This window comes from Caretta caretta, chromosome 8 (genome assembly GCF_965140235.1).
Source record: "Caretta caretta isolate rCarCar2 chromosome 8, rCarCar1.hap1, whole genome shotgun sequence".
Classification (NCBI taxonomy): domain Eukaryota; kingdom Metazoa; phylum Chordata; order Testudines; family Cheloniidae; genus Caretta; species Caretta caretta.
Genome location: NC_134213.1, coordinates 61,354,501 through 61,379,054, shown reverse-complemented (window position 1 = coordinate 61,379,054; position 24,554 = coordinate 61,354,501). Strand labels below are relative to the sequence as shown.

At 41.0% G+C, this 24,554-nt stretch overlaps 1 protein-coding gene across 1 annotated transcript; it reads right to left on the bottom strand.

Moving 5' to 3' along the window:
• Positions 1-2,693: 2,693 nt before the first annotated feature.
• RGS21 (regulator of G protein signaling 21) lies at positions 2,694-21,070 on the bottom strand. The gene is made up of 4 exons (XM_048860417.2): positions 21,060-21,070; positions 15,237-15,313; positions 12,892-13,058; positions 2,694-2,897 (listed from the first exon to the last, which is right to left on the bottom strand). Exons 1-4 carry the CDS (start codon positions 21,068-21,070, stop codon positions 2,694-2,696), a joined length of 459 nt encoding a protein of 152 aa, XP_048716374.2.
• Between the last annotated feature and the right edge of the window lie 3,484 nt (positions 21,071-24,554).

Here is a 24,554-nt window from a genome sequence, read left to right as displayed (position 1 = left end):
TTCAAAAGCTGTGATGCTTTTTGACTGTTTCGTTTTTGTGGGAAGGGAACATAAGAGCTGAAATAACTACCCAACATTCAACTGGTATGTCCCTATTTTAATAATAATCTCATTGGTATAACAGTGTCCGGTGTGTACTCTGACTCTAAAACTCAGGACTCTAAAACAGTCCTGACCATTGTTTTATTGGGTTAACAGAGTTAATGCTAATTTAGGAGTACATCATAGAAGGTGTCCTTGTAGCAGAACTGATGACCTCAGTATGAAAGGAGCAGGGATGTGGGCCACATAAAGGGTGCACACCATTCGGGTGTGTGGATTAGACATAGATAGACTGTAGCAGGGGAAAACCTTGTGAGTCCTTTGCTACACAAATATTTCACCCCCCTCCACCAAGGATAGGGGTCGTGTAGAGGATCATGAAGCCTAGTCGAGTGCAGAATGGTTCTGCATCCTCTCTGCAGCTTTTCTGCTACTTAAGCACCTGCCAGCTTCCAGTCTCACTACTTGGGATAGGCTCAGGGTTCAGCCTTTATAACATTGCTGTTATAATTGTAATGTCACTGCCTTCCCTTCCTCCAGTAGCACATGACCTCATTTTAGCATTGAAGATCATGTGGGTGAATGTGTGGATGCATTCAGTAAGAGGGAGCTGATAGGAGAATTGTTGCCAGTAATGATAATATCAGAGTATGTTATTGAAAGGCAAACAATCATGTATCCTGTTCTGGAAATAATTTGGATAACCTATCACAAGGATTCACATTGTTTTACATATACACTTTAGTGACATTCTGTATTTTGAAACACATATAATGATTTTTGTTTAAACATGTTGCATGACTATTTTTGACTTTACAAAATGAGTGGCACAAAGCAGACTTAACAGGACTGAGGATCTGGATCACTAATTATAGATAAGGTCCTGAGAAAATTGCTGATTTTTATTTTTAAATTCATGGCAGCCTTATCGGCAAATGTTTGTATTTCACAGGGTTTGCAGGGCTGCTGAGTCCCCCTCCCTCCAAACTGCTTCAATTTTCCCAACAGCAGGAAGGCCACAGCTGCCCTTGGGCAGTCTGGTCCCATCCTGGGGGGGGGGGGGGGGGGGGGGGATGGGGAAGTGGTGGCCAGTCCTGTCCCAGGAGGGAAGGAAGGAGGGTGGGCTGGGGTTTGAGACACTAATGGCCAGGATGACAAACACCACCTGAATGAGCAGCGAGAGGCAACTCAGTGTGCAGATGAACCATGTGGCTCTGACTGGTCTGACCTGGGACAGGAATTTGGGTCTGACACACTCCATGCTTAGCTCCAGCCCAAGCCACCATTGCTGCTTCCCGTCCAGCTGGTGGGAAGAGAGAACCGATGATGACAGCCTGGTGATTCGGAAACCTGGCTTGCCCTGCCTCACAGCAGCCCCCACAGGCCCACCAGCTATCAAGGAGTTGAGACCAGTATCCATACACCAGTAGGGCAGGGCCCCCTCACACACCTGCTCCTGTTTCAAACAGTAGCAAGTCTGGCTACTATGCTGGTTACAGCACGGGGGTGGATCCTGGTCTCAGCTCCTTGCCAGCCAGCACTCTGGTGTCTGCCCCAGGCCTGTGGGGGCTGCTGTGGGGTGGGCTAGGGTTCCTAGTCACTGCATTGTCAGCACCACCCCCTTCTTCCTGCCAGCTGGACGGAAAGCAGCAGTGGGGGCCTGGACTGGAGCTGAGCATGGAGCACACCAGGATAGGATTGGCTGTGCACACCCCACTCCCGGGATACATCTGGCCTACCCCTGCCCATCTTCCTTCTGGAACTACTCTGCTAACTACCCCATGCACCCCTGTGGCCTCATCAGGGAGGTGGAAGCAGGGATGGGTGCTTACGCCTTGGAAAAATTGCAGTATTGAGCTAATTTTACAATTTCTGTGCAGTCCATAAAATCGTGATTTATACAGGCTCTTAATTATCTATAATAGGTTGGATGTTTTTATACAGTTCTGTCTGTACCTCTTCCCCGGCCAGTTTCTATCCAGGTTGCTCCCAGTGTTGTGCAAGTAGTCCTCTTCAGGTTTGGGTGCTACCTCATACAGACTGTTGGTGAACTGAGAGGGCTCAACAAACTTAAATATTAAATACTAGATTTTTAAACTTTTTGGAGTAAAATCATAAATTAGAGCTATCCAGGAAACATATTTCAATCCTGCAGAAATTTTTGAGATTTGAAAATATTTTCCTGTCTCCAATTGAGATAAAAAGTCAAAATATTGAAAATTTTCCTGATCCAAACATCCCCCCCAATTTTGGTTAGGGTGAATCAAAACTGACCAGAAATATTTGGTTTGTTTTGATTTCAACCATTTTTCTATTTGTGTCCTACTAAGCTTAAAATTCAAAATGAAAAGTCATTTCAAACTAACAATTTTGTACCTTTTCAAAAAAAAATTGAGTTGAGAAACTTTCCCATGGAAAGTTTCTGTTTTGATGAATCAGCATTTTTGCTGCAAAACATTTCATTGAAAAATTCCCAGCCAACTCTGTTAGTAGTAATATTGTTGTACATTTTAGTATAGTGCATTTTGTAATTCAAAAGCAAATGGGAATTCTTATATGTAGTGTGCATAACCACTTTAACAATGTATTATGCTATACTTAGTTGCAATTGAGAAGATTCATAATCCTTGTGTCTTTGATATTTACCTTATTCACAAAAATGAGAGCCATCTTTTCTGGTTTCCATTCTGTTGCTTATTTACCAGTTCCTTATAAACTTCTGACCTTAGAAACCTAGGGAAAGAGTCCTTGGCCATGAGACTATAGATCAGTCTCTGAGCATCATCAAAACATTTCAGGGTTGGTTCTGAGATATTCTGTGAAATGTGGTCTCTGGTAGCGAAGTCAATATTAATCTGTGGAAGTAAGGTGTCATAAAATTAGTTTAAATTTTACTGGAGAATTGAAGTTTGTATTCGTGAGTGGTGCAAATACTATTTGAATTTTTTCTCAGAATATGCTCTCTGATGCAAACTAGCATGTAGTTAGTGCCTTTATTTTCTAGTCTATTGAATATTAGTTTATTTTGGCTCCCTGGGCTTAAAGAGATCCTATCACTACAGAAAGATGTTAAAAATGCTTTTGATTATCTAAGTGTAGATCAAGGCAAGAAATTCTAGCTCTTTATAATACCAAAAGGAAAGCATTTGCATTTCCTTTCAGAGACCTACCCTTTGCAAAAAATGTTCTATAACACACACAACTCAATCAACCGAGATACCTTAATTCTCCAGCCATTCTAGGGCTATCTGAATGTTAACTATTAACTAAAGGGAGTTCTGTTCTCCCCATGAATCACAGATGTGTAACTTATTAATCATAAAGGAAGTAATAAGAGTATTTTGAGGTAAAAATAGACTCCCTACCTGTTCTTTAATTGGCTAATTATTAACAATAATAATAAAACTGTGGTCCATGAGAGCAGGATGAACACACAGGATTGCCTCTGGGAAGGGTGTAATGCAGTGTTCAGCAACATTTACAACTGTGTACCTGGACCAAGATACAAATGGTCTGCTCAGAGTTGTGTAGTGTATGAGGGGGTGCTCATTCTGTGTGGGCACATAGACCAAGTCACTGTCTAGTCCATAGTTAGTGCACCATTACACCCACAGAAATGTAAAATTAGACCAATAAAATTGATTGATTTTATTATCTGCTGAATGCTTGATAGGCCAGGGACCAAACTGTAGTTGAACTACACACAATAGCTGAATAATTTATCTGCTTCTGAATCTGGATTGATAAACTGTTTTTCTGTTTATGAAAGCATGTATTTTATCACAATTTGGTGCATTCCTTGGATTTATCAGTGTGAAGATTTATTGATACTTTTATCATCAGGCAGGTATTTTTCTCCAAATATTTATGAAACTATTATTTCTAATTTTCCATTACAGGAATAGAACTTTTATTTTTAAAACAGTTAACTGTTGGTGACTTACACTCCTCCAGCACTCAGAATGGGTCACTGTCACCTGACAGCCACTGGAGAGAATAGACCAGCAATGTTACTTGACCAGAACCCGCATCCCCAAATAATCATCTCTCCTGTCACAGAGATGGGACACAGGGCTTGGGAGTCAGAAGAGTGCCAGGGTCTCTGTCCAGTAGGGGAAGTGCATTGGGCTCTGTGTTCTGGGACTCCTGTCTGGGTGGTATCACCTAGCTAGGGCTGTGCTGAAATCATGGAGGCCAAAACTCATAGGATGCAGTGGGCAGGGAGTGGGGACGAAGTGTGCCTGGTGTCATGTACTCCTTGTACACAGTACAATACCATCTAACATTCTATTACATCTCCCCTTTAAGTTTTTTATATTTCTACCATTTTACATAATCATGTTATCTTTAGAGTTCAGTAGATCAGTCTGTTAAGTATCTCTGAATCATACTGGTTTTCTAATTATAAAACTCAAACATATTTCAACATGGTCCCCGGCTGTCCATTAGTTTCAATGACTGGCTATGTTCCGTGTCTGCCACCTGTAGAATTTGCTTGCTCTGATTATTTTTTAATGAGGAACAAACTGTAGATGTTGAGAGTTTCTGTTGAACTCTCCACTGTCTGTCTCAATCATATATGGTTTAGGTAATTAATTCTTTTTCTTTGTGACAGCTGGAATTGTCTATCCTTTTTCTCCATCCACTTTGACACAAACACAGATGCCAGGTTCTAGATCTGGTAGTTCTGAGAGACATCTGTTATGAAATTTGTTTGGAAGCTCTTTTTTGCCTTTTTATCTGATTTGGCTTCTCTCTTTCTGTCCAGCTACTTTGGAGATAGACTCTCTTCCGAAGTTGGAACAGTCGTTCTGAGTTGTCTTTCCACCAGGAGTTGTGCTGGACTATATCCAATAGCTGCTATTGGTGTTGATCTACAGCTCAGAAGAGCGAGGAATGGATCTTCCTGTTGCAGGATTTTCTTGGCTGTCTGTACAGCTGTCTCAGCATCTCCATTCACTTGTAGGTTGCTAGTAATACAATCAAAATCATATTTCATTCAGAATTATTTGAATTCTGCTGTATGAATTGCTGTCCGTTGTCCATCACTAGTTGTTCTGGAATACTGAAATGAGCAAAAGTGCACTTCAGTTTCTCAATAACACTGTGATATGTTATGTCTTTTCAATACATTATTTTTATATACTTGGAAAAATAGTCCACTACAACCAGGTAATGATGTCCTCTGAAATCACACAAATCTGCAGCTAGTCTCTTCCAGGTCTGTCTGTGGTAGAGGAGGGTTTATTAAAGCTTCTTTATGTTGTTTTGGTCTATTAGTTCTGCAACTTTCACATGCAGACACTTTATTCTTTGTCTTTGCTGATGCCCGGCCACCACACTGCCTGGTTGACCTGTTCATGGTATTTAGTTAATCCTTGATGTTGTTCATGGATGAGGTTTAGAATTTCACCTCTCATTTTGTTTGGAACTACAGTGTAATCGCCTTTAATCATTAGTCCATCTGGCTCGCTTAATTGTCCATGTACTGCAAACTAGGCTCCTGTCACTTCCTTCATGCTGTTTAAGGCCAGCTGGCCCAAGTAGCTAATGTAACTTAGAACTTCTTGAAGCTGCATGTCTGCCAAGATTGTTTTTTTGTACCTGGTGTAGTCTCTTTTCTGATACTGAGACTCTCTTATCCATAGCATCCATGTGTGCCTTTACATCATCTTCAAGATCACAGGTGATGCTGGGCTCTGGAACTGTGTGTCTGCTACTACCTGATTTTTGCCAGGAACACATGTAGCAACTGGGTTAAATCACATTAACGTTATTGATAGATGCTGGCATCACAGTGGTGCTTGATCCCAGTCTTTTCCATTGATGGGAGTTACAAGTGGCTTTTAGTCTGTTATCAGTGTAAAAGAATCCAGTCCATACAGCTATTTGTAAAAATTCTCACATATCCTAGGCTTCCCAGACACTCCTTTTCAATCTGTGCATATAGTTTTTCTGCTTCTATGAGTGTGTGAGAGCAAAATGCAACTGGCTTCCATTCAGATCCATGTTGTTGCAATGATACACCACCTGCCCCATAGCTGCTTGCATCTGGACTGACCATTGTGGGTTTGGTCACATCACAGTACTTGAGTACTGGAGCTGTTGAGGTAATTTCTTTTACCTTTCTGAAGGCAATTTCTTGATTTGACCCCCATAGCAAAGATGTGGATTTTAAAGGTTCATTCGGTGGTTTTGTCACTATAGAAAGGTCATGTAGGTATCGACCAAAATAATTTACCATCCTCAGTACACGTCTCAGTTCAGGTACATTTGTTGGTGCATTCAATTCTCAAATAGCTTTTACTTTCTCAGAGCTACGACTGATTCCATCTTGGTTCATTGTCTGTCCTAAAAACTCAATTTGAGATATTTGGAAAATGATTTTTTCTTTGTTTAGCTTCAGTCCAGACTGACTGATTAGGCTTAGAACTTTACTAAGGGTTTTGTTGTGTTCTTCCATCAAAGGACCCATATATTAAAATATCATCCATGAAAACTACAACTTCATTTGTGTTTCTTAACAGTTCTGCCATCTTTCTTTGGAAAATTTCAGGTGCACTGGTGTCATAAATATAAAGGGAAGGGTAAACCCCTTTGAAATCCCTCCTGGCCAGAGGAAAAATCCTCTCACCTGTAAAGGGTTAAGAAGCTAAAGGTAACCTCGCTGGCACCTGACCAAAATGACCAATGAGGAGACAAGATACTTTCAAAAGCTGGGAGGAGGGAGAGAAACAAAGGGTCTGTGTCTGTCTATATGCTGGTCTTTGTCGGGGATAGACCAGGAATGGAGTCTTAGAACTTTTAGTAAGTAATCTAGCTAGGTGTGTGTTAGATTATGATTTCTTTAAATGGCTGAGAAAAGAATTGTGCTGAATAGAATAACTATTTCTGTCTGTGTATCTTTTTTGTAACTTAAGGTTTTGCCTAGAAGGGTTCTCTATGTTTTTGAATCTAATTACCCTGTAAGATATCTACCATCCTGATTTTACAGGGGGGATTTCTTTATTTCTATTTACTTCTATTTTTTATTAAAAGTCTTCTTGTAAAAAAAAACTGAATGCTTTTTCATTGTTCTCAGATCCAAGGGTTTGGGTCTGTGGTCACCTATGCAAATTGGTGAGGCTTTTTATCCAACATTTCCCAGGAAAGGGGGGGTGCAGTGTTGGGAGGATTGTTCATTGTTCTTAAGATCCAAGGGTCTGGGTCTGTAGTCACCTAGGCAAATTGGTGAGGCTTTTTACCAAACCTTGTCCAGGAAGTGGGGTGCAAGGTTTTGGGAAGTATTTTGGGGGGAAGGATGCGTCCAAACAGCTCTTCCCCAGTAACCAGTATTAGTTTGGTGGTGGTAGCGGCCAGTCCAAGGACAACGGGGGGAATATTTTGTACCTTGGGAAAGTTTTGACCTAAGCTGGTAAAGATAAGCTTAGGAGGTTTTTCATGCAGGTCCCCACATCTGTACCCTAGAGTTCAGAGTGGGGGAGGAACCTTGACAACTGGTAATCCCAAAAGCTAATCTTCAAAAGCAAAATCTCCCAAAGGGTATGATGAATGTAGCCAGTTTAGAACTCTTTGGCTAAAGGAAGTAGCCAGACTCTGTTTGAGGCATCCAGTTTGGAGAATACTGTGGCTCCTTTGCTTTGGGGAGGAAGTCATCCATTGTGGGAGGATCTGTTTTTCTCTCACAGCTGTTTAATTAAATCTTTAAGATCCATACAGATTTGTATTTTTCCATTTTTCTTTATAAACAGGATTACTGGAGCACATGGTGTTCGTTCAGATTTTCTCAATAATGCCTATCTGCTCCATTCTCTTTAATCTAGTTTCTACGTTATGAAACAATGGGATATGAATCCTGCAAGCATTGTCTTTTAAGGTTATTTGTACTGGATCTCCTTTTAAAAGCCCAATATCTCCAAATATTTTGAGTTCTCACACCTTTCTCACTAGGCCTGCCATGATGTGTCTGGTTAGATTGTTGATCTTTGATCCTTTGATCATGTACATTCTGAATGCAAAACTTTTGTCTTCGTAAATTGTTTCTGTGGTAAACTGGCACATAATAACCTTTCCATGAATATTCAGTTTCACTTTCCAGGCAGGCTATGTGTCACCACATGTGATAGATCCCAGAAACAATGGCTCTTGATTGTCTGAAATATTAGTCAACTCCCTGACTGCCTTGGTATGGCAAACAGCTGCAAAATGTCCATATTTTGTGCATTTATTACATATTTCATGTTTAGCATGACATGCATCTTAAGCTATGAATTTTTCCAAATCCTCTGCATTTAGTCTGAAATTCTTGGTAGCCTGGGACTCCCTCATAGCCTCAGGGCTTCTATATTAATGATTTTTAGCTCTCATGGTGTGTCTGTTTATAGCTTCTAAGCTAGTTTCAGGTTTTTCAAGTTGCTCCTGCCTCTTCTTCTGCTGTTTGACTAGTTCAGACTGTTTTGCTAAGGGGGTAGCAGTTTGTAGATTTAAATCTGTCTTTAATTGTAGTTCCTGTGAAATGCTTTTATCTTTAGGATCAATGATTAGTCTGTCTCTGATGTTTTCATGTTTTGCAGTCCCAAAATCAGAGTTTTCAGCCAAAGTATGCAGAACTCTTATAAAAGAGTCAACATTTTCTCCTGGTTCTTGAATTCTCTGATGAAAACATGCTCTTTCATAAGCCACATTTCTCTGAGGTGTAAAGTATGAAATCAAAAACATACAGAACCCTTTCATAATAATCTTTGTGACAATCTTCAGTAAAGGCAAAAGATTTAAAGATATGCTTTGACTGCTTCCCCATAGCATAAATTAAAGAAGATACCTGAATATCTCCAGTTTCCGGTGGAGTTTTGTAGCAGTTCAAAATATTGCAAAGTACTGCTTTCAGTCTGTCCATTCTAAAGTTCCTAGAAAACGGAATTTCTCAGGGGCACTGAGAAGTGGCTTGTTGATTAGATTGATCCCGCAATATTTGTTGCTTTGTTCTTTCTGTTTGCAACCTTGTTGCTAATTTTCTTCTATTTGTACTCTCCTCTGGCACCAGTTAGACTACCTTTACTTCTGACACAATGTCATGTGCTTCTTGTACTGAGTAGGCTGCAGGGCTGCTACTAGAATGTCAGACTCTTGCACCAGATATGGACTGTTTACAGAGTTTCCTTCTTAGAGAGCCACACCAGAGATGTTTCAGAGTAACAGCCGTGTTAGTCTGTATTCGCAAAAAGAAAAGGAGTACTTGTGGCACCTTAGAGACTAACCAATTTATTTGAGCATGAGCTTTCATGAGCTACAGCTCACTTCATCAGATGCATACCGTGGAAACTGCAGCAGACTTTATATATACACAGAGAATATGAAACAATACCTCCTCCCACCCCACTGTCCTGCTGGTAATAGCTTATCTAAAGTGATCATCAGGTTGGGCCATTTCCAGCACAAATCCAGGTTTTCTCACCCTCCACCCCCCCACACAAATTCACTCTCCTGCTGGTGATAGCCCATCCAAAGTGACAACTCTTTACACAATGTGCATGATAATCAAGTTGGGCTATTTCCTGCACAAATCCAGGTTTTCTCACATCCCCCCCACCCCCATACACACACAAACTCACTCTCCTGCTGGTAATAGCTCATCCAAACTGACCACTCTCCAAGTTTAAATCCAAGTTTAACCAGAACATCTGGGGGAGGGGGGGTAGGAAAAAACAAGAGGAAATAGGCTACCTTGCATAATGACTTAGCCACTCCCAGTCTCTATTTAAGCCTAAATTAATAGTATCCAATTTGCAAATGAATTCCAATTCAGCAGTTTCTCGCTGGAGTCTGGGATTTGAAGTTTTTTTGTTTTAAGATAGCGACCTTCATGTCTGTGATTGCGTGACCAGAGAGATTGAAGTGTTCTCCGACTGGTTTATGAATGTTATAATTCTTGACATCTGATTTGTGTCCATTTATTCTTTTACGTAGAGACTGTCCAGTTTGACCAATGTACATGGCAGAGGGGCATTGCTGGCACATGATGGCATATATCACATTGGTGGATGTGCAGGTGAACGAGCCTCTGATAGTGTGGCTGATGTTATTAGGCCCTGTGATGGTGTCCCCTGAATAGATATGTGGGCACAATTGGCAACGGGCTTTGTTGCAAGGATAAGTTCCTGGGTTAGTGGTTCTGTTGTGTGGTATGTGGTTGTTGGTGAGTATTTGCTTCAGGTTGCGGGGCTGTCTGTAGGCAAGGACTGGCCTGTCTCCCAAGATGTGTTCACTAAAAGATACTCTGTTGCACTGCTAGGAAGGATGGCTGTTGTGAGCTTAATGAAAGTATGTTACACATGACACCTCCTAGTGAACAATATAATACAGTTTAGCATTCTGTTACATCTGGCACTCAAGGGGGGCAGCAAGCAGGGGCTGTTCAGTGAGGGTAGGTGCCCTGTATTCATGGGAGGCAGCAGGCAGGTGGTAGGGGAATGTTTGGAGGAGAACAGTGTGCGAGGTTCTCAGGAGAGGCAGTTGGCAGGGACTGTGGGGTGCCCGGAGCAGGAAGGGAGCATAAGGTGGTGGGGTGCCTGGGGATAGTGGGTGAGAGGAGAGAAGTGCCTCAAAGGGGAGGAGGGTATCTGGTACTCACAAGGGGCAGCAACCAGAGGAGAGAGGGTGTTGAAGGGGTGCTCAGTACTCACAGGGGGCACCAAGGAAGAGGTGCCTGTTACTCACCACAGTTTAGCAGTTAAGGAAGCCTTCTGTTCCTTGTGGACCTGTTGCTGCAAAGGTCAGGTCAGGTGGTCTTTGCTGCCAGGACCCAGCTCTCTGCTAATTTTGCTTACTAACTTCAGAGCAGCGCAACCAACCAGAATATCCGTCTCTGCAACGGCACACCATGCCATCTGGCAGGGACTCTGCATGGAGGGACCAATCCACCATGTCTCCTTCCTGATTGAGGAGTTGGGTCCAGGGACTTCTGGCATGTCCAAAATTTGGGTGAAAATTAGTAAAAGTCAAATAATTTTTTTTAAACTCAGGAATTTTTCGGGAAAAATGGGTAAAAACTGAAAATGAAGGACCTTATATATAATGTAGTCTTAAAGGACATTTTAATGTTTTGTTTTGCTTTTAAAAAAAGTAAAGTCTGAGTGTTACTTTATCTCATGCAGAAGAAAGGATATGTCATAAAATAATTTTTAAAAAGGGGGATACCTGAGCAGATAAGTACTAAATTAGAGGCCCTGTCATTTAGTTACTCCTACTTGGTGCTACCAGCATTTTATTATAATAATATCCTTTTTGCTATCATCTGCAGTTTCAGCTAGATAATTTCACTCATGGTTTTCATGCTCCAAATTCAGAGGTATTGAGTCCCTGCAACTCTCATTGACTTCAGCAAGACAAAAATTATAGGATTTGGCCTATCATTTTTGTAATATTGTTTGTAATAATAATAATATAAAAGAGCTTTGATCAGTCATAAGACATCAGGACATTCAAAACACTGTCACTATCAAAAGCAGAAGGATCAGTGCAAAGGCCACGGAGGGAGCACACATCATAAGGTAATTAATTCACATATTTCTTCATTCACACAAAACATTTTCTTTCGTGATCAAATTGAACATTGTGGAAGGAATATTTCAAAGGGACTGTTTCAATATTCATAACATCAAAAATCTCTGTTAAAGGAAATGAACAAATAGTAGCCAGTAGCGCACTTTAATTTACTTTGTGGAAGGAATGTAGTTTATCGTACCATAAAAAGCATATTGTCAATGAAAAGCAAAGAAAAGTAAATGCACAGCCACTATTGCCAACCCCAACCTTTCAAAAATCATGAGATTGGCTAAATAATCATGAGATGCTAATGTAAACTAAGACATTTGTGAGGGTTTTTATGTGCCTTATGGATTTTTGAAGCTTTAGGGGGATGCCACCTGCCCCCAAAGTGTGTGAGAGCTTTTAAGGGTCAAAATTCAGCCTCAGATATACATGCAAAAATGTGTCCTTCCCCTGATTACTCAGAGAGGGCTCTTCTTGCCCTCCTCCACCCCTAACGTGAGGGAGCTGCCATCTAATCTCTCTACTACCCCATCACTATCACTCCACCTTCTTCAGCCTCCCTTTACCCTTCATTAGAATTGCAGAGGAAGTCTGCTTCTCCCCCACCCCACCTGCCAGTGTCCTGCTCCTCCCACATTCTGCACATGAACCTTTTATAGGGTCTCTGATGCTCCTCACAGTCCATTTCCTAACTCTCTTGTCTAGAGTGGGAGCCATTTTGCCTGTGGGAGGTGGCAGCCACATTTATTACAGGCAGCCTCACTTCAGCAAGCACATAGACTGTAGGGAAATTGCCATCATACTCTTTTCAACCCCCTTGAGAGTTGAAGACAGTTATTCCGAGTAAGGGAAAAATCACGAGTTAACATGATGAAAGGCTACCCTCATATGAGAGGTAAAAAGAGCCCCAAAATTGCTAGAGTCATGATAAAATTGAGTTTGCAATAATGCATACTTCTCCATGCATCAAAATGAGAGTGCATGCATTAAGAGGTAGCACTGAACCCAAATCCTGTGTAATGTTTACCTGAAGTGTATATTCAGACACTAGATGTCTCTGTGTGCTTTTAAGAGTTCTAAGAAGGGTGTATTCTCTCGTAAATGAGAAAAGCAAAGCTGGAACTCAAGCTGTTTGGAAGCCTGTTTGGTTGTCTGTAGTTGTAGTTACTTGTCTTTCATAAATGCATCCTGTTGTAGACACACTGTGATCTTGAATATCATTACATTCTGGATCTGAGCTTTGCAGCTTGAGGACTATCCCTGGAAACTATCTGAGGAAAGTAAAAATGACTGTTTTACCTCCCTTGGAGCATCAGCCTGGATAAATTCTGAATAAATCTTTTGGGCTTTTGAGGCAATTTTAGCAGAAGACTTAGTTTTCTTGAAGTCCTCAGAGGCCATCCAGAAGTCAATGTTCTCCTCACTGAACTCGGACTTCAGGAATGTTCTAAAGGCAGCCAAGCCATCTGGAGAAATAGAAAAATAAATTAGAAGACCTATATAATCTATGTAGCAGTCCAGAGGGTAAATCATGTTAGGGTCCAAAAATTGAATCCTTCTGTCCTTATTCAGTCTACAAACACCTGGGACAAATTCAGCCTTTTGTTAGACTCAAACAAAACTGCTTCCATTTCAGTGTAATTGTCCGAGTATAACAGAAGGCTGATTTTGGAACTTCGAATTTAATGGGAATCTTGTCTGAGAAAGGACCACAGGATTTAGCTATATCAACATAACCAAATGTCAACATTTGGGGATTGATCACTCAGACAAACTCCCATTGAAGAAAGATAGTTGGTTTCTGTTTGCTTCCCCCCCTCAACCCTTCAAAATTCAAATTAATCAATGAGAGTTTTTTCCAACTCAGAACTGCAGAATTTGACATGTGAAAAGTAATTTTAATGGGAAGATATTTACTTGTATTAGAAAGATTGACTAATTCATGAAAAATCTTAACTTTCCACTATTTACAGTATTACCCGTAGTTCATATGAAAATTATACACCATCAGAAAAGGTTTTGAGATTTAAGCAGTATATTGGGACCTGGGAGATGCCCATTCAGTTCCTGGCTCCGCCACAGAATTCCAGTTTGGCCTTGTGAACTCGCTTAATCTCTCTTTGCCTCAGTTCCCCATTAGTAGACCGGGGATATCCAGGAAATCCAGTTAATCTTCTCTGTTTAGATGATAAGAACTCCAGGGTTTGGAGTCTCTCTTTCTGTGTGTTTCTCTAGTGCCAACTGTAGTGGAGTTTTAATCTTGGTTGGGGCCTGTAGGTACTACAAGGTAATACAGATAAGAAGTAATAATCCTGTATTCCATATCTTGTCATTTGAAAAGAATTTTCTCCCATTCAGGAAATCCATTTCAGACTGATCCTGAGATAGTCTGTGGAAACTGAAAACTTATTTGGGGAGAGTGAAACTGTAATTTTATTTAAAGTCCATGTAAATGAAAAGGGAATATTTAAGAATGCAATTTAAATTCAAGTTTTAAGACTTTATGCCTTTCAACTGAAAACTCCATCTGGCAACTGTACTTTAAACGCAGAGAATTTCATTATGTTCTTGAAAGCTGTACAGGATTTGTATTGAAATTGACACCGAGATGGGAATGATGATGGGAATTTTGTCTATCAGTAGTTTCCTTGTTACAGAACTCTAGACTGATCCTGCTCCCACTGAGGTCAATGTGACTTTTACAATTAACTTCAGTGAGAGCAAAATAAAACCTTCTGCTAGGTCACAACTAGTGGAAGAGCCAAGATGGTACAAAAAGGGCAGCTCTTTGGGGCAAGCGCTGTCTTTTATTCTGTATAGATAGCACATAGCACCTCTCGTTATCTGGACTAAATCAGGTCCTGGGCCAAGGGAGAGGATGGCCAGAAACAATGACTGATAAGTTAGGAGTAGTGTATGATCTGAATTGCAGAGACCAATTGGAAAGCTGCTGCTTGACACAGCATGTACCACTTGAGACAGGCATTCATTAAATACTGAGGAACTAAGGCAAAAAAACACAAACAAACAAACAAAAAACTCTTCCACCTGCCATACAAAGAAGCCACCAAACAAAGGAGCCCCATGAAAAACCACACAACCCAGGAACAACATAGGCCAATGTAAGGGTGAAATGTTGCAGGAATGACAGCACAACCCCTATAGTTAACTGTTTCCAGCCTATCCTCTTGCTTTTCATAACTTCCCTAAATTTTCACCTTTTGGCTGAATGTTTTGTTTTTGTTCTGTCTCTGCATGAAGATGAACTGGGGAGTAGGGGGCGGGCAGGATGGTTGGAAGGGAGGTTTGAGTAAAATCAGTTCAGCTGCAATGGAGGATGGGCAAGGAGAGTGGAAAACATTCCCAAGTAAGAGTTGGCCAAATTCTGCCCTCCATTCTGTCCGTGCAACACCATTGAAATAATCTTAATAGGTCCAGATTCTTCAGTGAGGTTCTAATTTGTGTATTTTTTTTTAAATGTAGCTAGTAATTTTTAAAACTAACCGTAGGTGTCATATTTAGATCAAACTGCCATTTAATTATAACATCTCTGGGCTGGAATCTGCTCCCACTGAAGTTGGTGCCAAAGCTCTCCATGACCTCCAGTAAACAGTCAGTAGATATGTTTTTACAGTACTTCTTACCTTTATTTGCCAGTAGTGTATCCACAGTCTCAGACCATGCCATTGTTTCCTTAGGGGTTGACCTGTGGAAACAACATCTACCCTTGAAAATAGCATTGTGATCTTTTGCCTGTGCAGTCTATGTTAGTTTTTCTGTTGCTTGGAACATGTCATCATCACCTCATTAACGAAGCAAGATGAGTAACTTACAGCATTGCACCATATATCAAACAGTAAAAGGTTAAAAGAAAGCCTGACTTTTTTTAGCGTACAGATAACCATAGAGTACTGCAAAGTAGAATGTAATTTGACACTGGCAACTTGATTATTAATCTAGGAGACAGTAGTAATAATGTTTGCAATTGGCTGAACTATAATAAAGGTGCAGGAGAGATATTAGTCACTGTTCTGTAGTGGAGTGCTGGATTTCTTCTCAACTTCGAATGGATTAACCATTAATTTATATGACACTTTTTGCTTGCAATAACTAAAATTATCTAAAAGGTTATCACACTAGCAATGGTGTGATAAATAGGCTATTTCTCAGTTTCTTACTAGTATAAATATCTGGATCCGTTCATAGTTTTGCTTCTTAACAAGGTTTTGATTAAGTATTTGTTAAAGCTGTAATAATCTGTCTTTTTTGTTTCCCACTGGTGTTGGAGGCTCCCCCTCTCCCATTTCTAAGAAAGCACAAGAATACAATTACTCAATAAAATTTCAATTCTGGGCTGATGTATCTAAATCTAGGAACCTGTCAGGGCAGAATAAGATCTTTTCCAAACTAGTTAATAATAATTTTAAGTGCTCCTTCCTTCCTTCCAGACTTGGTGCATGTGGAATATGGTCTAAAACAGACTTGCTGAACACCTGAACTGTTATCCATTGTCCCTCCAATGAATAAAACCCATTATTATGTAAGTCTTACACCCTAGGAGGTATCCAATGCAGAGCGGTCAAGTGGTTGTTTGTTTATATGTTCTATTTATTAGTCTGGCTCCATTTTTTTTAAATGTTCAGTTTCTGAAGATTTTACTGGACAGCAATATTTATAGCACAATCTGTCTAGTTAGATAATTTTAAGCCACCTATCACTATATTTTAGGATTTCACCAAGATGTGCTTTACATATTGATATACAGAGTGGAATGACTGTGCCACTCACATGTATGGCCAAGTCTACACTGAGGCCATGTCTTCACTAGAAAAAAAGGTTTATTGTTAACTAAAATGTTATAATCTTAGCATAGACAAGGCAAATTGTATATTTAACACTTTAGGGTTTTCTTCAATCAGCTAAATGTTAAAACTACAATTTGCCTTGTCTAAAATAGCATTTTCCCCCCTCATGAAGACCACGCTGTGTGCAGTGAAGATGAGGATATGTGTAAATTAGGCCTGATCTACACTGAAAATTTACATCGACATAGCAACGTCTCTCAGAGGTGTGAAAATATACACGTCTGAGAGACATAGCTATGCTGACCCGATCCCCTGGGTAGACAGCACTAGGTAAACAGAAGAATTCTTCCATCAACCTAGCTATTGCCTCTCGGAGAAGTGGATTAAGTATAGCAATGGGAGAACCCCTCCTGTCACTGTAGTGAGTGTCTACAGTGAAGCCCTACAGCAGTACCTCTGTAGCATTTTAAGTGTAGACATAGCCTCAGAGTATTTTTCTATTAGTTAATTGATTGCAAATGGCAAATGTTTGTGACCTGCCCAAGGGATCAGCCTAGGTAAATGACAACAAACAAAGAGTTGGGGAGTGTCAGTAAGAGCCTTTTCAAGTGTGAATTGTTCTGAGTTAATAAATTCAAGGTAAAAATCTTGGTGAACTGAAGAAGTAGACGACTCCTCAGATAAAGAGAAACCACCAGCACGCAAAAAGAAAAGGAGTACTTGTGGCACCTTAGAGACTAACCAATTTATTTGAGCATGAGCTTGCATGAGCTACAGCTCACTTCATATCCGATGAAGTGAGCTGTAGCTCACGCAAGCTCATGCTCAAATAAATTGGTTAGTCTCTAAGGTGCCACAAGTACTCCTTTTCTTTTTGCGAATACAGACTAACACTGCTGTTACTCTGACGCCAGCACACAGAATCACATTGGCATGAGGGGGAGTTTGGTTACATACACCAGAGAAAACTCTTACTAAAATTTCCATGACATTTGTAAAGGCTCAATTTTTAACGATCGTGAGAGAGGATCTAGGCCTCATACCCTAATTCATAGTTCATAACCAAAAATTAGTGGGAGAGGTGTGTTGTACTGAGCAAAATGCCAATCTGCCTATTTGAAAGGACAATGCAGAAACTGTCTGGGGCAGACGTGCAATCTGGTATCTGAAGTATGTAAGCTAGTTTCTTAAGCCTTTCAAAAGCAATTATTTGGCATTGTTAAAGGGTTTTGGTATTGTCAGTGGTTCCTAGAGAAAGCAGAGAGTCCAAACTCTCTTGTTTGTGTAGGTTACTGGTTTGCAAAGCCGAGGTAGCTGCTCTGGATCAAGGTGGGCTTGTTGGACCTACAAGCTGACCAAGATGTGGGGTTTAATAAACTGGCTGAGTGAGGTGGGGAGTCACTCACCTCCCTCTGGGCACAACAGCAGGATCTCACTGACAAAGAGATGTCAGAGCAGGAACTTGCTCTTTAGTCATATAAAATATTTCTTTTACCTCTTAGCTAAGCTGAGATGGCCATATTTGGTTTAGCTTATCAGAAGGGTAAATCAAGATATGTTAAGCAAACAGCTTGTTTTAATTCCATTTTATCTCTTTTTTTGTAAAAATTATTTACAAATTTAGTTAATATTATTGGTCTTTGGGTAACTTCACTCTCATGTCCACAGGAGAAAAGAAAACCTCCTCACCTCTAAGAAAAGGTGCTGAAGGGTGATGAGTTTCTTGAACCTATACCCTTCTCTGGCTCAGTCTGGACAGAGGTGTTTTATCCCACTGATTTGTGTTGATTCTAGGCTACCGCTGGCAAACACAAGGGGTATATCTTCAATGCACAGTTAACCTGCATGACTTCAAAGTTGCTAACTCTCTGAAAACCCCCATCTGATTCACTGCATGTCCCATTTGCCCACCTCCTTGGGCTGAGCAACCAGTCAGAGCTGCTATAGGAAGACCTCATTTCTTTTTCCCCCCTCCCCTGGGCAACCCAAAGCCATTCTCACAGAGGGGAGGGTGAAGCAGGGAGCTAAAGAACCCAGTAGCTCTGGGTAGCTCTGCTATTTAATCCCCACTCCCTCCTGGGACCAATAAGGATGGCACAGCACCTCTGCTCCTCCCCCAACCCTGGGAAGGTTATACCTCCCAACCCTTCAAGTGGCTAAAGTGGGGATGGCTCCTGCCCCCAGGATGGAGGGAGGTCTGGGGAAGGAATTGCAGAGTGAGTCCACCCCACACTCATCCCGTGTTGACACCTGGAATGGGTGGAAGGGACCCTGCTGCAGCTCCCTCAAGCCTGGGTGTGTGTGTGTGTGTGAGAAACCCCGGGAGGAGTGGGGGTAAATTGATGGGGGGAGGGGACTGGGGGGAGGATTGTCTTGGAGGTTGGGGGCAGAAGTAATTGCTGTGCAGGGGATGGGCAGATGTGGCAAGCTCATGCAGCAGGGGCCAAATTCACTGTACCCGGTATAGCTGGGATAATGGGGAATACTATCTGTCACACATACACAGGGTATGGGCTGGGAGGAGGGGAGGTGTGTTTAAAAATATTTTAAAAATCTAAACCATAATATAATCTTTAGAAAAAAATCTCAAGATTTTTTGGGCAACTGACTCAGGATTTTTGATCTCTTGAAGTTGGTAATACCGAGATTAGCACCCAGTTCTGAGCACCCAGGTTAGTGTAGGCTGCGTGTGAGTACCTCTATAGCAAACTCTCAGTGTTACTATATCCTCACTGTTTCTGCACTTGCCTGTGTGTGTCAGGGGACATATCTCACAGTTCTTTGTGCTGTGATACTCTCGTATTGTTTCCCAGTCAGTTATATCGGTTGTGGGAGACACAAAATGTCCTTCCAGAGAACTGTGGGAAGGGGATTGTATGACTATCAGCACTTGAGTGATTTAGCCTATGTCCTTACTGCAAAGTGGGCAGTTTCCATCCTGAGGTATAGCCGGGGCTCAGGTTCTAGGTAAGCTAGCCTGGGCTTAAGCACCTCCAAACCCTGGTCAGAGGTTCTTCTGTGTGGATGGTAAGGAAGTTTGGGCTAAACCTGGTAGGAACCTGGGTTAACTATGCAGTGAAGACTTACCCTAGGTGGGAAATCAAAAGACCAAGGAGGAGATGTGAGTTGGAGGAGATTATTGGTAACAATGTCTTCATCCAAAAGACTCCCACAGAGTAAATTGGGTAAGGAAATCACTCATTTTATTCAGAACAATGAAGGGTCTAAATTGACCCTGCTAGGTTCCAAATATGCAAGTCCAGTTATTTTCTATCTCATGCTTAGACCACGAAGCTATGGCCCCTAATGAGGACAGGTGCTCAGTCCAGCTAAAATTAGACTTGGTGATTGTTGTCTCACCAAAGCACTGTCGGCCTTCTGTGTCTATCAGGTATGGAGGCTATTCATAATTCTTAATGGGGAGGAATTTCTTTCCTCTGCAGGTGCATAACACCCAATGAAGAATTCTATGCTGCTTCTTTCTGAGGAGTAGAAATGCGAGGGCAGATTCTTTCAGGGTTGATTGGACATGTTATAGTAACCTTTAATGTGAAGTTTATGATGCTCTTGACTGACTGACAAATCTGTTCTGAAATCGTCTAAGGAACATTCTTTATGCCAGTCATTGATCCTAGCAGGGACTTATGCTCCTATCATGATGCTCCTATATATACTATAGATATTGACTTAAAAAGATGTGTTTCCAGAGACTAAACAGCTGGTAATGGCTAAAACTGGTCAAACTCTTCATTCTGAATAATATATTGAGGGGCTTTTTAAAATTTTTGACTCAGTCATGATTACTATAAATATATATGATATTCTTAAATATTCCCTGAGATCTAGGTTCTCACAGCTAGTACTGAGCTGCACAGGGGAGTTTGTGAGTTCTAATCCACACAGAGTTATGAAAGTATATTACAGACAATAATAGTATTCATTAATTGCATACTTATCAAGATGCAACATGGGAGCATTAATATGTTATAATGTAAGTGCCATTGTTTTCAGAGGAGTTTCTATAAGGTTAGTGCATTGATGCTATAAAATCGCAAGCATTATATTGAAGTAGCTGTCAATTTACTTGCATCATAACTGCAAAATAATACACACAAAATTAATAAAATTGCATATGTATAAATGGAATCTAAATATAGTCAATATATTTTAAAACGCAAATCAAAACCATAAAATATATTATACATTGTCAATTGTCTGACAATCTGTGAGCCTGTCACCTCTCTGCTCCTGCTCACCAACTCTCTCCCTTTGGCAGAGTTATGCCAGCAGAGAAATTGGATCAGTAAATGTAACAACTTTAATCAAATATATAACAAATACCTGGGAAGTTCAGTGAATATATAACTGCTTTCAAATCTCATGGGGAAGCAGAATGACAGACCGGGGAAAATCAGAAAGAATGGCCCTAATCCTGCATGCTTTCCTCCTGAGAGTAGTGCTGTTTGCTTCACTCAGAGTGATCTTACTGACTTCAGTTGGATTACTCTCATGAGTATCGTGAGCAGAATTTGCCCCAAGGACCAAAATCAGCATATTAATTATAAATGAGGAAGGAAATAAAAACTGTCCAGGCTAATCAGATGTCAGCTGTCCCATTCCATACATCTTCTCAGATAAAAATAGCCACAAACAACAACTCACTTCACTGGCATTTTTCATTCCACTGTCTGACTGTCACAGGTAATGCAGATTTTTTCTTTCTGACTGATCTTCAAGCTAAAGGTAATGTGACAGCAGGAACATTACAATTAGTATGCAAATAACCAAACAGCAGGTTGCAAATTGACATTCTGTTTTTACCACTTTCTTTCAAATTATTTCTGTTTCACAATCATGGCTTGTTTTTGATCATGGCCAGCCTAATTTAATCCCCCCAGTGCAAGAAATAGCTATTTAATTAAACATGGTTTAGATGGAAACATCTCTCAAACTTTCTTTATACTCTGAGCAACATCTTCACAGAGACATCATCTTGTGGGTCACTTCCTGGTCTTGAACCCGTGTTGTTATCAGCCTACCGATCATGAAGAGAAAGGTGGCAAGTTGTGCCTGTTCCTCTTGCTCCTCTTTCCTTTTCCTACTTCCTTCCTACCTACCAATAAACAAAACAAAAACAAAAACCAAACCCTATACTGCATGCAACTAACAAAGCTGTGCCAATTTTTTTCCAAATTCATTATAAGCCCTCCAAGACAGGATTGTTCCTTTTGTGTGTTTGTACAGCATCCTGAACAATGACGCCCTGGGCCTTTGCGTACTATAATAATATAAGTATTTAGTCCTACTACTGCTACTACTTCTACTACTAGTAATGTGATCATGCAACATCCCAGTGGCAGCTACAGCAATGCATTCAGAGTACATCTCTTTTCGACATAAACTCTTAATGTATTTTCAATGGTGCTATAAGTGTATTTTCTTTCTGGGAAAACTGATTGCACTGTCTCCTTCTGCTTTTCGTGTTCTCTCTCCTTTCCCTCTGTTCTTTATCCCCGAGCTTCCCTGCATGTGCTTCATACTGCCTGATTCTCCTCCTTCTCCTGTACGTTCCTCTGTCCTCCTGCCGGTCTCTCTGTCCCCTACTCCTCTGAACATGTTGGTCTGCAGACTGGTTTCCTTCTCCTCTCATCTCCTCTCCTCATCTCTCCTGCTGTGTCGTCCCCTACTCATTCTGCCTAGCTGAATGCTCAGCGATAGGTTTTCTTGGGCATATGAGCTGTATGAATGAATTAATATTGTTTTGAGCAATTTTTAAGCAAGTGAGACCTGCACGAAGGACTGTCTTAAATAAGTAACTCCCTGCATTAGGGACCACTTCAAAGTACTATTATGCAGTTTCCAGTACAATTTTGGTTGACCTTTATTCAAAGAAAGATTCTGCTAGGCAACCAATATTTGCTGGTATCCTGGAAAATCAATTCAGACAAGTTTTCTTGTATTGGCTTTTAAAGGGTAACTGTAGGATGGCCTTAAATAACTTACCCTGGGAGAGATTAGTTTAGTATTTTGAGACGTTTGATTCAGTATTCCCCTTAGAACTACTTAAATATTTTGAAAACCTTATTAGTTCTTAATGTCTGTTTATTAAAGAAAATTTAAGATCTCAAAATTTTAAAAATTACTTTAGCTAACTGAATTTGTATTAAGTACTTCAGCAATACTTAACAAGATCCTCAGCACAAAGATACTAGATATTTTCATTGATAAGAAAATGTAGATTCTTCTCATTTTGATGGCAATGCAAGTTAAATGCAAATGTATCACACACACCAACAAAATCTTATCTTTAAAAATAATTATAAAATCTAAAAATTCAACATTGTCTAGAAATTCTTTGCAATTTTACCAGCCCAACACCAAATAAATAGTGGCTTGTTAGTGAGCTTAAAGAGTATTCTGAAATATTTCGTTTGTTTGAAAAAAGCAGCTTGGTTCCCACAGGCTATTGGTATAATAGAAAAAAAATCATTGCAATATGTCTTTGTGTAATTATACTGTAGCGGGGTGGTAACCCGCTCCGGCCCTGACAGGGCTGGGGCTGTGGTGAAAAGCCCAGGACCATTAAGGGAGCAGCCGCAGCTGTGGCCAGCTCAATCAGGCCCAGCTGGCCCCTATAAGAGTCTGTGAGCCAGGAGCCCCATCACTCTCCCTCTGGCTGTAGAGGGAGAAGGGCCTGGCTGCAAGGTGCCGAGCAGGACACCTAGATTGGAGCAGGGCTGGGGAAGGGTTAGAGGAGCTGGGAGCTCCGGCCTGGAAAGCCTCAGGCTGCAGGCCTGACTACAGGCCAAATAGGTGTAGGGTTGCAGAGGGGCAGCCCATCGGTAGGTGGAGGCAGCAGGTCCAAAACCCCCTTGCCTGTGAGTGGCGTATACACTTCAGTCTGCTCCCGATATAAGGGGCTAAGTGGGGACTGGCAGTAGCCCAGACTAGGCAAGGTGGAGTTAGAGGGTGGGGAGACCCAGAACCTGAGAGGGTAGGGGTACTGCCAGGGGGGCAGCACCCCAGAGAAAGGGGCACTGGGTCCTGGGAGGGACACGGGGGCCGGAGGTAAGGCGGATCACCAGCCTGCAGAGGGCGCTCCGGTGGCTGGATGAGCTAATTCCCAACGACTACCAGCAGGAGGCGCCGCAGGGGTGAGTCTGAACCTTTACATATACATATATAAAGAAAATGAGAGTTAGACAGTAGTTAGGGAAAACACAAAAATATTTAGGAAAGTATTCAAATGATATGGATAAACAAGGATTTTCTTTTGCTTTCTAAGGCCTATATGTTTAGTTCAAAAATTAAGCTTACTTTTAATACATTTTTTAAAATGCTGTAGTAAAAACAGACAAACACATAAGTATTTTGGAATCTCACCTTGAAGCTCTGTTCTTGGGTGTGAACAGCGCAGCGATAGCAACTCAGAAAGTTAGTATTAGTATATTCCAAAGCTTGTACAGGAGTTTCTCCATATCTTATTCCATTGTCACAAGCACAGTGATGTTTTCTTCAAGTACTTCTGGGAGACAAGGGGCCAAATTTTGATTACAGTTATCGGTATTGCCAATCCTAAACCTTTAAAAATCATGTGTTAGTTGTCAAAAGCATGATGCCGGCTTAAATGATGTGATAGAAATGTGCATAGAGAATAAGGACATGGGCTGTGTCCAATCAGATTACCCTGATGGGCCGCATGCGGCCTGTGTGCCGCAGGTTGCCCACCACTGGTATAGTTTATTTCCATATGGGAAAGGGAATAACTTATAGTGGTATAAGCACATTTATACTGGTATAACTGCATCCATACTGGGAGTTGTACTAGTATAACTATGTTGGGGGAAAAATCTCACTCCTAATTGACATAGTTGTACTGGTACTAAAACTGTACATAACAGGCCCAATATACTTGATGTGACTATTTCAGTTGTCATTGATACTTTGTTTCACAATCATCACACTTATGGCTTCCTTCCCCGAACATCCCCAAACATTTTTATTCCATTTACTGTTCATCTTGGGTTAGTAGCTCTTGTTTGTCAACATCCTGTGTCAATGCTACGCAAGTGCACTTTCCCTTTCAGAATACCTTCAAAGCAATTCCTGTGTTAGTTTTATGTTGTTTTTCATCGATTTGCTTTATTATACAATTTT

Coding starts and splice junctions, on each gene's coding strand:
- RGS21 (XM_048860417.2), bottom strand. Junction 13,059..15,236: donor TACACTACTGGCAAATAAAG/GTAAGAAGTACT, acceptor CTATTTCTCCAG/ATGGCTTGGCTGCCTTTAGA. Junction 2,898..12,891: donor AGGCTGATGCTCCAAGGGAG/GTAAAACAGTCA, acceptor TTACTTCCACAG/ATTAATATTGACTTCGCTAC.